Here is a 14,847-nt window from a genome sequence, read left to right on the forward strand (position 1 = left end):
CGCCAGGGAGAGAGAGCGGGAACCGGCGTGACAGTACTTGCCCCTCTAGGGGCGCCACCTGGCATCCCACCTGGACGAGCCTGACTGGCCGGCCGAAGCATGGGTGCTGGACCAGCCGGCTGGGGTGTAGGAGCCTGGCGAACAGGCTGAGGCGTGGGAGCCTGGCGAACCGGCTGAGGCGTGGTAGCCTGGCGATCTGGTTGAGGTGTGACAGTCTGACGATCCCATTGGGACGTGGGAGCCTGGTGAGCCAGCTGAGGCGTAAAAACCTGACAATCCGGCTGAGGCCTGACGTGGGATGGGAGCCTGCCGAGCCAACCAGGGAAACGAAACCTCGAGCCAACTAGGGCTCGAGCCAACCCGGACCCGACGTCACCACCAACTGAAAAGCCAGCAGTGCCCGATGCTTCATTTGAAGGCTGCTACATTCTGTAAGAACCGACGCTGGAGATGAGAAGCAGGTATGAGGAGTCAACATTTAATTTGGAACCGACATAGAACAGGAACGACAATTAATACCGCATCCGTGGATCGCTGGGGAACAGACAAATATAGGGGAGGTAATAATCAAATCAAATCAAAGTTTATTTGTCACGTGCGCCGAATACAACAGGTGTAGACCTTACAGGGAAATGCTTGCTTACAGGCTCTAACCAATAGTGCAAAAAAGGTATTTGGTGAACAATAGGTAGGTAAAGAAATAAAACAGTAAAAAGACAGGCTATATACAGTAGCGAGGCTATATACAGACACCGGTTAGTCAGGCTGATTGAGGTAGTTTGTACATGTAGATATGGTTAAAGTGACTAAAACAGGTGATTGAGTCCAATAATTCGCTGATGCACGTGACGAGGGAAGCAGATGTGTGTAATGACGGTGGCAGGAGTGCGCAGTGCTGGGCAGCCTGGCACCCAGAGCACCAGGGAGAGAGAGCGGGAGCAGGTGTGACACCATGTCCCTGTTTTTACATACAGTGGGGAGAACAAATATTTGATACACTGCTGATTTTGCAGGTTTCCCTACTTACAAAGCATGTAGAGGTCTGTAATTTTTTATCATAGGTACACTTTAACTGTGAGAGACGGAATCTAAAACAAAAATCCAGAAAATCACATTGTATGATTTTTAAGTAATTAATTTGCATTTTATTGCATGACATAAGTATTTGATACATCAGAAAAGCAGAACCTAATATTTGGTAGAGAAAACATTGTTTGCAATTACAGTGATCAAACGTTTCCTGTTGTTTTTGACAAGGTTTGCACACACTGCAGTAGGGATTTTGGCCCAGGTTTCGGGGCTGTCGCTGGGCAATACAAACTTTCAGCTCCCTCCAAAGATTTTCTATTGGGTTCAGGTCTGGAGACTGGCTAGGCCACTCCAGGACCTTGAAATGCTTCTTACGGAGCCACTCCTTAGTTGCCTGGCTGTGTGTTTCGGGTCGTTGTCATGCTGGAAGACCCAGCCACGACCCATCTTCAATGATCTTACTGAGGGAAGGAGGTTGTTGGCCAAGATCTCGCGACACATGGCCCCATCCATCCTCCCCTCAATACGGGGCAGTCGTCCTGTCCCCTTTGCAGACAAGCATCCCCAAAGAATGATGTTTCCACCTCCATGCTTCACGGTTAGGATGGTGTTCTTGGGGTTGTACTCATCCTTCTTCTTCCAAACACAGCGAGTGGAGTTTAGACCAAAAAGCTCAATTTTTGTCTCATCAGACCACATGACCTTCTCCCATTCCTCCTCTGGATCATCCAGATGGTCATTGGCAAACTTCAGACGGGCCTGGACATGCGCTGGCTTGAGCAGGGGGACCTTGCGTGCGCTGCAGGATTTTAATCCATGATGGCGTAGTGTGTTACTAATGGTTCACTTTGAGACTGTAGTCCCAGCTCTCTTCAGGTCATTGACCAGGTCCTGCTGTGTAGTTCTGGGCTGATCCCTCACCTTCCTCATCATCATTGATGCCCCACAAGGTGAGATCTTGCATGGAGCCCCAGACCGAGGGTGATTGACCGTCATCTTAAACTTCTTCCATTTTCTAATAATTGCGCCAACAGTTGTTGCCTTCTCACCAAACAGCTTGCCTATTGTCCTGTAGCCCATCCCAGCCTTGTGCAGGTCTACAAGTTAGCCCTGATGTCCTTACACAGCTCTCTGGTCTTGGCCATTGTGGAGAGGTTGGAGTCTGTTTGATTGAGTGTGTGGACAGGTGTCTTTTATACAGGTAATGAGTTCAAACAGGTGCAGTTAATACAGGTAATGAGTGGAGAACACTTAAAGAAAAACGAACAGGTCTGTGAGAGCCGGAAATCTTATTGGTTGGTAGGTGATCAAATACTTATGTCATGCAATAAAATGCAAATGAATTACTTAAAAATCATACAATGTGATTTTCTGGATTTTTGTTTTAGATTCCGTCTCTCACAGTTAAAGTATACCTATGATCAAAATTACAGACCTCTACATGCTTTGTAAGTAGGAAAACCTGCAAAATCGCAGTGTATCAAATACTTGTTCTCCCCACTGTATATGTGTATGTGTGTGTACGTATGTGTGCATAATGTGTGTGTGTGTGTGTGTGTGTGTGTGAGCACAATGACCACAGACTAAATATGAGGAGTTAATCTCACAGCTACAGACATTAACATGCTTGCCTCTGCGTAAGGCGGAGCTGATATGTGAATGTAGGATGGGTCTCATCACTCCTTTCCCAGGTGGAGTAATAGCTACTGTCTCTATCTGACTCCAGGTAATTAGCATTGATGTTTTGCCAGGTCCACACGCTGTGCAACACTGCTGGCTTGCCGTAAGGGTGCTGCTTCATTTAGAATAATTGAAACATCAACGTTCTCCTCTTCACCAGTATGGCAAGGCCCAGGATAGGGCCGGTTGAAGGCTTCCAGGAGGGGATACATAGGGGTACAGGGAGTTCCAACAGGGAGGTATGGAGGGGGGCCTGATGTTTAATAGGTGTAGTAGTGATAGGTCTTTGAAGGAGCAGGGGGCTCAGCAGTGAGGCTCCATGGTTAAAGTGTAGTGTTGCTCTCCTGCTGACAGAGCGGAGAGCGTATCAATCCATCACCCTGCTAATCTGACAGAGGGAGCAGCAGAATACCAGCCCACTCTACACACCTTGGTTTGCCTGATGCCTACTGATACTCCTACACAGCCTAAAAACTACTCTACTGCACAGTCTGTGAGCAGGGGGAAACAGTAGAGACAGTGTGTGTGTGTCCTCACAAGGATATTAAAACAAAGAATTCAGACAAGTGGGGACATTTCGCCGGTTTAGGGTTAGCGTGCGTGTGCGTACATTCTTGTGTGTGTGTGTGTGTTTGTTTGTGTTTCCGAAATCCCCCTTCATCTGTAAGATAATTTGGTGAATAGTAAGTAGAATAAATATGTGAGTTAATAACATGCAAACGGTAACAAGGATGCTTAGATGTACACCCCCTACGAGGCTGGCTTCAAGGGAGCTCTGCTCCATACTGTTTCCTCAGAGATCTGCCTTCCACAACTGTGCAGAGCTTTCAAGTGAACAGTTCTCAATTAAGCACTCAATCAGTGGGGGGGGGGGTAATTATTTAAGCTGATACATCCTGTTCTACATAAACTGTGAGAGGTTAAGGACACGGGTGGGCCCTGCGGTTCAACCATGCATTCATTACATTGATTACAGCTGCAGAAACATATATGAATGCATACTTCACCACTGTTATCATACACTATGCAGCTGCTGTCTCTGTCTGTGTCTTTTGAGTACTTTTAACAGTAAAAGTGGTGAGTGGGAGTAGAAAAAAAAAGACAGGGTGACGGTTGGTTTCTGAATCAAATTCCAAACAACTACCCTAAAACCTACTCACATTGGCTAAATGTATCAAATGGTATGAAGACTGTTAGACATTGTAGGGAGGTAAGCGGAGAAACTAATTTACTCTGATATCGTCATCTCTCTCACCTCTTTTCATTTTTAGTCCTTCTCATTCCATAAAATTGAGAGGAAGACATTTTGTGTGAGTGTGGATGGTTTATGACTTGCTAATGGTTACAGGGACATGGTCCCACGTGGCGGCTGTGGTGGAACAAAGCGTGTTTGAGAGAAAAAGCCTATATGAGGCCTGCAGTCAGGAGCACTGTTCAATTACACCCACAAACAACAGCTGTAAACTAACTAAATGCTTACTTACGGGTCCTTGAAATAGTGACATGAGGAATAAATACACGGTGAATAACTAATAACAATGACAAGTAAAAAATAAGATGGCTATATACAGGGAGTACCAGTACCAAGTCGATGTGCAAGGGCACAAGGTAATTGAGATAGTTATGTACAGTGTATTTGGAAGTATTCAGACCCCTTCAATTTTTCCACATTTTGATATGTTAAGCCTTTTTAAAATGGAATTAAAACATGTTTTCCCTCAATCTACAAACAATAGCCCATAATGACAAAGCGAAAACAGGTTTTTAGAAATGTTAGCAAATGTATTAATAATAAAAAACAGAAATACCTTATTTACATAAGTATTCAGACCCTTTGCTATGAGACTCGAAATTGAGCTCAGGTTCATCCTGTTTCTATTGATCATCCTTGAGATGTTTCTAGTCCACTTGCGGTAAATTAAATTGATTGGACATGATTTGGAAAGGCACACACCTGTCTATATAAGGTCCACAGTTGACAGTGCATGTCAGAGCAAAAACCAAGCCATGAGGTCGAAGGAATTGGCCGTAGAGCTCCGAGACACGATGGTATCGAGGCACAGATCTGGGGAAGGGTACCAAAACATTTCTGCAGCATTGAATGTCCCCAATACCACAGTGGCCTCCATTATTCTTAAATGGAAGAAGTTTGGAACCAGCAAAACTCTTCCTAGAGCTGGCCACCCGGCCAAACTGAGTAATCGGGGGAGAAGGGCGGTGACCAAGAACCCGATGATCACTCTGACAGAGCTCCTCTGTGGAGATGGGAGAACCTTCCAGAAGGACAACCATCTCTGCAACACTCCACCAATCAGGGCTTTATGTTAGAGTGGCCAGACAGAAGCCACTCCTCAGTAAAAGGCACATGACAGTCCGCTTGGACTTTGCCAAAAGGCACCTAAAGGACTCTCAGACCATGAGAAACAAGCTTCTCTGGTCTGATGAAACCAAGATTGAACTATTTGGCCTGAATGCCAAGCATGCGTAAGGGAATGCGTAAGGAGGAAACCTGTCACCATCCCTACAGTGAAGCATGGTGGTGTCAGGATCATTCTGTTGGGATGTTTTTCAGTGGCAGGGACCGGGAGACTAGTCAGGATCGAGGGAAAGATGAACGGAGGAAAGTACAGAGAGATCCTTGATGAAAACCTGCTAACGAGCGCTCAGGACCTCAGACTGGTGCGAATGTTCACCTTCCAACAGGAAATCACCTTGTGAAGACTTACAGAAAACGTTTGACCTCTGTCATTGCCAATAAAGGGTATATAACAAAGTATTGAGATAAACTTTTGTTATTGACCAAATACTTATTTTCCACCATAATTTGCAAAAAATAAATAAATAAATATAAATATAAATAAAAAAAATATCATAAAAAATCCTACAATGTGATTTTCTGGATTTTTTTTCTAATTTTGTCTGTCATAGTTTAAGTGTACCTATGATGAAAATTACAGGCTTCTCTCATCTTTTTAAGTGGGAGAACTTGCACAATTGGTAGCTGACTAAATTCTTTTTTGCCCCACTGTAGGTATTACAGACCGGGTCGGGGGTGGGTAGAAAATGTCAGTGAAGACACTTGCCAGCTGGTCAGTGCATTCTCTGAGTACATGTCCTGGTATTATGTCTGGCCATGCGGGCTTTGAATGTTAACCTGCTTAAAAAAGTTTTTACTCACAACTCGTCTGGTAGGCTTGCGTCACTGGGCAGCTCGCGGATGGGTTTCCCTTTGTAATCCGTGATAGTTTGCAAGCCCTGCCACATTTGTGGCGTGTCAGAGCCGGCATAGGATTCAGTCTTAGTCCTGTATTGATACTTTTCTTGTTTGATGGCTCGTTGGTGGTCGTAGATGCATTTCTTATAAGGATTAGTGTTATGCTCCTTGAAAGTGGCAGCTCTAGCCTTTAGTTTAGTGCAGATGTTGTCTGTAATACATGGATTCTGGTTAGGGTATATAGGTCCAGTCACTGTGAGGACGAAGTTGTCAATGCACTTGTTAATGAAGCCGGTGACTGATGTGATGAACTCCTCAATGTTATTGGATGAATCCTGGAACATATTCCAGAATGTGCTAGCAAAACAGTCCTGTAGCTTAGCATCTGCTTCATCGGACCACTTAAGTATTGAGCGCGTCACTGGTTCTTCCTGTTTGAGTTTTTGCTTGTAAGAAGAAACTAGGAAAGCTGATCTAGAGTTTGGTGGCCTCTAGTTGCACAGGTGTCATTATGGTAAATGGATTTCAGTTCCCCTGCAGTAAAATCACAGGCCATGAGAAACACAGCCTCTGAATGTGCACTTTCTTGTTTGCTTTTGGCACTATACAGCTCGTTAAGTTTGGTCTTAGTGCCAGCATCAGTTTGCTGTGGTAAAAAGACAGCTATGAAAAATGAAATAGGTGAAAACTCTCTTGATAAATAGTATGTTCTGCAGCTTAACATGAAGTAATCTAACTCAGGCGAGTTCTGCTAAGTTGTCGCACCATCTGTTGTTAACAAAAAAAAACACCCCTCTAGTCTTGACAATGCATAGAAAAACCAGCGAGATGCATATTCATGTCCTCGTTCAGCCACGACTCTGAGAAACATAGGATATTAACTTTTTTCAGGTCACGTTGATAGGATAGTCTCAAACAGAGCTCATCCAGTTTGTTCTCCAGTGACTGCACGTTCGCCAACAGATCCGAGGGCAATGGTGATGTTCTACCTTCTGTGTAATGTGTAAGCTACAAAGCTTGGAAGACAGCTTATACTATTCCAATAAAGAATCAGTAGGCATTGGTACCGTTAACAATCTTTAGTAGAATATATTTTGTTTGTAAAACTGTAACAGATACAGAAAGGAGAAAATGTATGAGAAAAAGTCACTATATACACTACCGTTCAAAAGTTTGGGGTCACTTAGAAATGTCCTTGTTTTTGAAAGAAAAGCACGTTTTTTGTCCATTAAAATTACATCAAATTGATCAGGAATACAGTGGTTGATGTTGTAAATGACTATCGTAGCTGGAAACGGCAGATTTTTATAGGCGTACAGTGGCCCATTATCAGCAACCATCACTCCTGTGTTCCAATTGCACGTTGTGTTAGCTAATCCAAGTTTATAATTTTAAAAGTCTAATTGATCATTACAAAACCCTTTTGCAATTATGTTAGCACCGCTGAAAACTGTTGTCCTGATTAAAGAAGCAATAAAACTGGCCTTCTTTAGACTAGTTGAGTATATGGAGCATCAGCATTTGTTGGTTCGATGGCTAGAAATGGCTAGAAACAAAGCACTTTCTTCTGAAACTCATCAGTTTATTCTTGTTCTGAGAAATTAAGGCTATTCCAATAAATTGCCAAGAAACTGAAGATCTCATACAATGCTGTGTACTACTTCCTTCACAGAACTGGGCAAACTGGCGCTAACCAGAATAGAAAGAGGAGTGGGAGGCCCCGGTGCACAACTGAGCAATAGGACAAGTACAGTTTGAAAAACAGATACCTCACAAGTCCTCAACTGGCAGCTTCATTAAATAGTGCCAGCAAAACACCAGTCTCAACGTCAACAGTGAAGAGGCGACTCCGGGATGCTGGCCTTCTAGGCAGAGTTGCAAAGAAAAAGCCATCTCTCAGACTGGCAAATAAAAATAAAATATTAAGATGTGCAAAAGAACACAGACACTGGACAGAGGAACACTGCCTAGAAGGGCCAGCATCCCGGAGTCGCTTCTTCACTGTTGACGTTGAGACTGGTGTTTTGCGGGTACTATATAGCCAATGTAGTCTCGCCAGGATTCCGCCTCGCCTGCCTCTTTTCACTTCCCCTGATCACTGTTCTGATGTGCAGAAACTGTTTTCGGTCATAGGACATGATGACGGAGACATTATGTACAAAAAAAGTTAAGATCAGCTTAAAAAAAATACAAAATAGCAGAATTAGTCAGGAGCCCGTAAGACTGCTGCTATCCACTGCAGCACCATCTCAACTAACCTGTCTCTCTGGAGTTAATAGCTAGTGGATTAGAGAGGAAACACAGAGAGAGAGAACGTGTATCGGGGCGGACAAGAGGGATTGGGAGCAAGAGGGAGAGTGTGCACACTGATGGGTGGGGAACATACGAATGTGTATAACTGATGTGAGCAAGGAACATGAATAATAACAATGATGTTTGTGCTGTAGGTCCAATACATTATCACTGCATATTGGCTATGCTTGAATTGCCCAGCCAAGGCTGTTCTTCTCAGACCATTTTAAAATTATATTTCAAAATCTGAGGTGTATAATTACTAGTAATAGATTATTTGTTGAATTACTTGTGAGGCACAGCTGAGTATAGTAATTAGCTTTTTATTTGATTTGATTGGACTGATGGCCTGCATCTGGTCAATTTGAGAGGAGGGAGGGATGGAGGGAGGGAGAGCAGCAGGGAGGCTGCCTCTCACCCGATTCTCCGCCCATTTGCTCTCCCTTCGGTGAGAAAGGGGACAGTCTTCCAGCTGATGGCAAAACTCAAGTCGCACTGCATTATTTCTACCTCATGCACTAATTAATGTTGTTACACCTATGACCAGAAATATTCCTCAATGTTAAAAGACATAAGCCGCTAATAATAACAACCCAAGCTTATTGAAACACTTTGTAATACTCATTCATTGCAGCTGCAGTGCTGGTTGTAGTGTGACTGGAAGTGGAAATAGGGAGAACGCGCATTCTATGACTTATAAAAGTGTTGACAGTGCTGAACTTAAACATGAGCTTACTCATTTTAAACAGCAACTCTTTGCTCTATTTGTTGAGTATCTCTCCAGTCATGGTTTTAAAAGTTTTTAAATCTCACAGTATCAACTTTGCTGTGTGCTCGAGGCTTAAGGCTCTGGGAAACTGTGCCGATAAGTAGATCTGAGCGATCTGATTGGCCAGCGGTAGGCCTATAGGTGCACTTGATTTGCTATCTGGGCCTGTTGGGTAGGTGGAGTTCTACCTTCAAAATGGGAATACTTTGCCTTTCCAGTGCTATGGCTGCTGAATCAAGTGCACCTATCGCCAACAGCACGAAACAAATAAAAGAATAGGAACGCAAGGCTTTGTCGTTGGGTATTTTACAGAGATGTTTGGTGATCAACTACGAAAGCTTGGAGATCTCTCGCTCTCTCTCTCTCCTATTGGGACCTAAAGATGCTTCGAAGACCCAACTCTACAACCCGAGAAGTACCTTCATCCTGCTAATCAAGTTAACACAGGAGCTGGGGATGGAGGGATGGAGAGAGAGAAGTGAGGGATTAAGGCTTTTCTGAAGCACTTCTCCAGGGTTTCACAGCGGGGCCCCACTACTCTGGCTGGAGAAGCCCGAGGGTAGGGGGGGTAATGAGGATTGTAACAGCACTGAAGGTCCAGGCTCAGCAGGAGGCCAGGCCTCAACACTGAGCCATCGCTAAGTCACATGAAAGGAGGGTGAAAAGCCCCTCAACAACGCCTCATCACCATCAAGGATAAGAGGCCAGAGAAAGAAAAGACAAGTCACACCACACAGCTCTTAATGCTTTAGCCCTGGGCTTAGCAGCTCCAATGTGTCTCCAAAATGTTTCTCTAAGAAGCATCAATTGCATGGAGTTTGAAGGCAACTAAATAGTTAGAAGAACCATTTATATATACACACATCTTGTTTTGAATTACTTTTTTATTGTTGGACATAAAAGAATGTAAAAACACCAATAAATCAGCTCCAAGTGATTTTAATTTTGGAAATAAGTTCACAAGTGATCATACAAATGTAAGCAAGGTTTGAAATTATTATGTTTAAGTCAAATCTTATATCTATTTGGGCTTCTTGTGGTCAATTTCAGCCTAGAAATGATTTTTAATTATGTTCTGGCCCCCCGACCAGCCATTCAAGAAAAAATTGGCCCGTGGCTGAATCATGGCTGAATCTACAATATGTTGGTCTAAAGGTTCTATATAGAATAATAATGGTTTAATAGGCAGTGTTTTCTGACTCAAAAACATTTCATTCACAAGATAGTTTTATATCAAACTATTTATGAATGGGGTGACCATGTCTTATTTTCCCCTAGTACTTGTCTATCCAGGTCACCTACATAGTGCAGCGTCCCACTTTCTCTGTCCCTGTAGGTTTGAGGGGAAATGAATCAGGGAGTTTTAGGGCAATGGTTGGAGTGGCTGGCTCAACTTCAGGGACATTAGTTAAATCTTATTCATGTATCGACCTACATTGATATGATCTGGGGCAATGGAGTAGACAGACAGAGACATAGAACAGCTGCTACACTACATACGTACACATCCCTGTCCCAGTCTCTCATTTGGAGAAAAGTCAACAGGAGACTATTGGTAGTGTGTCAGTAAGGTGATGAAAAAGTAAGACGGACACCTAGTTTTATAAGCTTGTCATATAGGTCTCTTTAGCAGCTACTGTCATATCCATGGTGAATATGGCCAGTCAAACCCAACGATATAAGAGCAATTCATAGGTATGACCCAAATTAATCATAATTTTCACTCAGTTGCTTAATAAATGTTGCATGCATTGGATGAGTCATCCATCGATGGGATCATAAAGTCTTCCTGTCCTGCAGTTCTTTATACGAGAGTACTTTCTCTATCTCACACTTCATTGACTGGAGTGCGTTACAGTGTGAGTATTAAAACTCAGCTGGTAGAGGGGGTGGCCCACCACACATCCCTCAGGTTCCTCGTGTCCTATTAATAGGTTGCACCTCCGTCACTCGGTTGAGTCATGCCATTATTAGGAACTTTCTCAAGCCGCCCGGAGGCTAACTACTGTTGAGTCTAAATTACAATGTAGAGCCTGGAAATACGATGACATTGCTAAAGTAGTCATATACTTAGTAGGATTTTTTTTCTCCGGCATTATCATGTCGTCAAATTTACTTTAGGCAGATGTCAATGTTGTCATTAGCTAGCAAAAGTTTGGCAAAAATAGCTAGCAATGCTAACGTTAGGTAGCTAAAATCTGGTTGCCTCCCCTCAATCTTGGATAGCTAGCTAACAGTATACTGCATCTAAAGTCAATCTGGTGACATCAAAATGATGACGAAAGGTTTTCCTAATAATTATCTGACTCTTTTGTAATGTCATTTTATTTCCAAGCCCACTGTATTGCACTTTTGCTGAAAAGTGCAATACAGCGCTCATTGACGATGCATTGAGTAGAATGCACTCAAGCAGCACAGGTAGAGCAAGGGATGATAGCCAACCTTGAAATATATAGTATCTACAAAGGTTAAAAAATGTACTCAGGAGTTAAAACAGTTGATATTGAACACACCCTTTCCAAATGAACATAAATTTTCCCATTGATGAGTAGTAGGAATGTGAGACTTACTGGTGCAGGAGGCCTCGGGCAGGTCCATGTCTCCTCTGTAGTATCCGTTACGGCAGCCGCAGATGGTGGCAGCCTCCACAGTGGAGCGGCTGTTGGGGGGGCACTGCAGACACAGCCCTGGCCCCTGGGTGGACTTGAACGTCCCCTGAGGACACGCTGCAGGGAAGACAAGAAGGAAAGACAGAGAAAATTGCATTTAGACTCTTCAACATCCACAGTGTACTGTATCTTGGGCCCAACATGTAGGCTACCATTACTCCACCCAAAAGTCAGTCTCGCACACAAGACATTTCCTCCTGCGCAATAGCCTGGAGACGAGGTTATCCAAAGGTTGACTAAAAGAATATAAGTTGCCTCACTATAACCATCAGTAAGCGTTGACTCACCCTTCAACAACTTTAACTATGGCTCTCTATACCTTAGTGGACCTACAGTATGTATTCTAATGTCATAAAACATAACTCCAAAAAGAACAACAGATATGATAAGTTAATAGGTGCCTCGCTTCATTTCAGTCTGAGCACACAGCAATAACAATGGCGTGTAATAGGTCCCTTAATTACAGTAAGAAAATAATGTGTTTGTTCACAATAATCTGTCTGAAGAATCACCGCTATGGAGGCTAGATTGCATAATCACACTGATCCAGGATAACATAAACAGCCATTACAGAGAATGCTAACTGCTCATCCGCCGCTCCGAGTGTGAATTGGCATGTGAATGTGGTGGCTAAATGAGTGAATTTCTATTTTCCCTCATCCAGGCGACCTTGACTCGATACAAGTCTGCTCGGGGGCTCAAATGGAACGGATTTTCTTCATATTCCTGATCTGATTCTGGGAACCCTCCAGCCAACATTTAAACGGATTGCACAAGCCGGCTGAGAAGCACGGCTACAGCTGGATTTGTTCAAAGATGAATCCAAGGCAGAAGAAAGGGATTCCAAACTACAGTTGTTACACAGAGATAGTAATAACCCCTGGTTTACAGTTATATGAAGTGGTGCATAATGGTGGCATTAAATCATCACTTGTTTAAGTATTCAGCTGTGTGTAAAGTGATCTTCTTATCTCATGACTTAGGAATGGTCCCAGTGTGGAGCTGTCACTCTGAAATCAGTTGCCTGAACAACATTCACATTTCCATAATCCCTCTCCAGTAGCATTGCACCATGACTCAACAGTCTATCCTCCACTAAATTGCCTCTCTCACTCTCAGGAGATAAGAGTAAAGACGTTTTTTTGCTAAGGTGCAGAAAGTGAGAGAATCCTTGGGGAATGGGGGACACATGGAACTTGAATACATTCTTCAATCTTTTATTTACTCCAGAAAATGTGAGTTGTTCCAAAAACAGGAATTGTGACATGTTGTATGACAGAAATAAGGACCAGATTCAATATGAGGAAAATTCGATCCCAAGGGGAAACTATCAAACTTACCTAAGCATATCTTATGTACTGCTACAGCAATTAAAACACAGAACACCAGCTCTCTTACTAAGTCAAATGTTTTAAGGATCATTTTCTGTACAAGCCATTACCTCAGCACAGGCTTTCAAACGACCTTCCCAGCGATCACAGAAGTGGGATAATGTAATTAAACGATTGGAAGCGAGTGCATCGCTACAAACAATATGAAGATATGGTATGGATTTACTTATTAAGAAGTTTGGGAAGCCAGATCAGATGGCCTATCCAGTTCTTGGAAATTATTATCCCAGGCAGGAAGCAGGTACCCTCAGATCTGTGTGATAGCCCTTGTTCACTGTGCAGCTCCTACCATCTATCGTCTCATGTCATTTCAACCTCCAAATTAAAACCCTGACTATGGAACCGAGAACAGCACTAAATTAAATTCCACTTTTTTTCTCTCTCAGATAAGTACCCGATCCTGCTGCACTGTTTTGAACACACTGATTGTATACACCTCTGATACTGTTGCCTGTGCTCAGCTGCTGCTCTTTTCTCTCTCTCTCTCTAGAACTGTTTGTCGTAGCCCTGCCCCGCCCTGCCACTCACACAGAGCCTGCAGGCCTATGACAGCGGGGGGCATGGTAAATAGCGCTAAGTAGCGGGCACACAAGGCTTCCACATTACCCACACAAACAAGTGCTAACGTCCAGCCTAATGCCCACCCGCAGAGCAGAGTGGGGCCAGAAAGAAGGAATAAGCAGCACACTTCTAAAACAACATAATGACAAGACGCTATTTTATTTCCTTTCTTCTCTTTCAGTCTTATTTTGCAATAGTTAATCCATCCCTGGGAACCTATACACTTCTTTAAGCATAGACTGTATGACAAGCATATACAAGGCATTTATTTCTAATCTTAAAGCATTATGATGAAAAAGGCAGGCTGTCATTGAAAGAATAATTGTTGGAAATAAAGCTTTGGACCCACAAACACACCGTACTGTCTTGCAGCAGTGGATTCAGGCCACTCACTGATATTATGTTTTTAAACCCATCTGGCCAGGGCAGTCACTTAAAACAGATACAACCCAGAGTCCATATGCTCTGTAGTTGCCGCTAAAGTTATAATATCATCACTATTGCAATGACATGTGCAGGGCCTGGAAGACAACACTTGGTTCTGCACTTGTCCAATAGCATCATTGGTGCACCTGTAATGATGGGGCGGTGAGTCGGAAGCAGGTGCAGGTGAAGAGGATGAATCAGGAGCTGGGAAGGTTCCTGAGGAGTCACTGTCAGGACCGGCAGGGTGAGTGGGCACGTTTCCTTCCTTGGGGAGAGTACTTCCAGAACTCTCTACGTCACTCCTCCACTGGGTTGACACCCTCCCAGTGTGTGTTGGGTTTCCAGCCAGCCCTGGCCCCGTGGACCCCGGGCCAGACCGCGGCTCCTGTGGTAGAGGAGTTGTTCCGGCGCGTGGAGGAGGTGTGGAACAATGCGCACGTGAGACTGCAGTGCGCTGTCCATCGTGTAGAAGGAGCAGGCAGACCATCATTGCAGTGAGACCCCTGTGTTCCATCCTGGGGATCGCATCTGGCTCTCTTCCAGGAACCTGCCACTCCGCCTGTCCGGCCAGAAACTGAGCCCCCGGTTTGTGGGGCCGTTCAAGCTTCTCCGGAGGGTCAATGAGGTGACATACAGGTTACAATTACCCAATCACTACTGTATGTCACCCTCTTTTCATGTCTCCCTTCCCAGGCCGGTGGTTCCTTGTCCCCTAGCTGATGCTGTCCCCCACGACACACCTCCACCCCCCCGGACATTGAGGGGAATCCGGCGTACGCTGTCAGATCCCTACTGGACTCCCGGCATCGTGGGGGC

At 44.1% G+C, this 14,847-nt stretch overlaps 1 protein-coding gene across 2 annotated transcripts in view; it reads right to left on the reverse strand.

Annotated features, from left to right (window-relative positions):
• The window catches only part of LOC109902599 (ephrin type-B receptor 1), a 205,239-nt gene that overhangs the window by 67,848 nt on the left and 122,544 nt on the right, over positions 1-14,847 (reverse strand). For both annotated transcript variants that reach the window (XM_031786034.1, XM_020499081.2), the window contains exon 4: positions 11,555-11,710. In XM_031786034.1, the coding sequence (XP_031641894.1) occupies positions 11,555-11,710 (156 nt within the window). The remainder of the gene's footprint in view (positions 1-11,554; positions 11,711-14,847) is intronic.

This window comes from Oncorhynchus kisutch, linkage group LG13 (assembly GCF_002021735.2).
Source record: "Oncorhynchus kisutch isolate 150728-3 linkage group LG13, Okis_V2, whole genome shotgun sequence".
In the NCBI taxonomy this organism is placed as follows: Eukaryota; Metazoa; Chordata; class Actinopteri; order Salmoniformes; family Salmonidae; genus Oncorhynchus; species Oncorhynchus kisutch.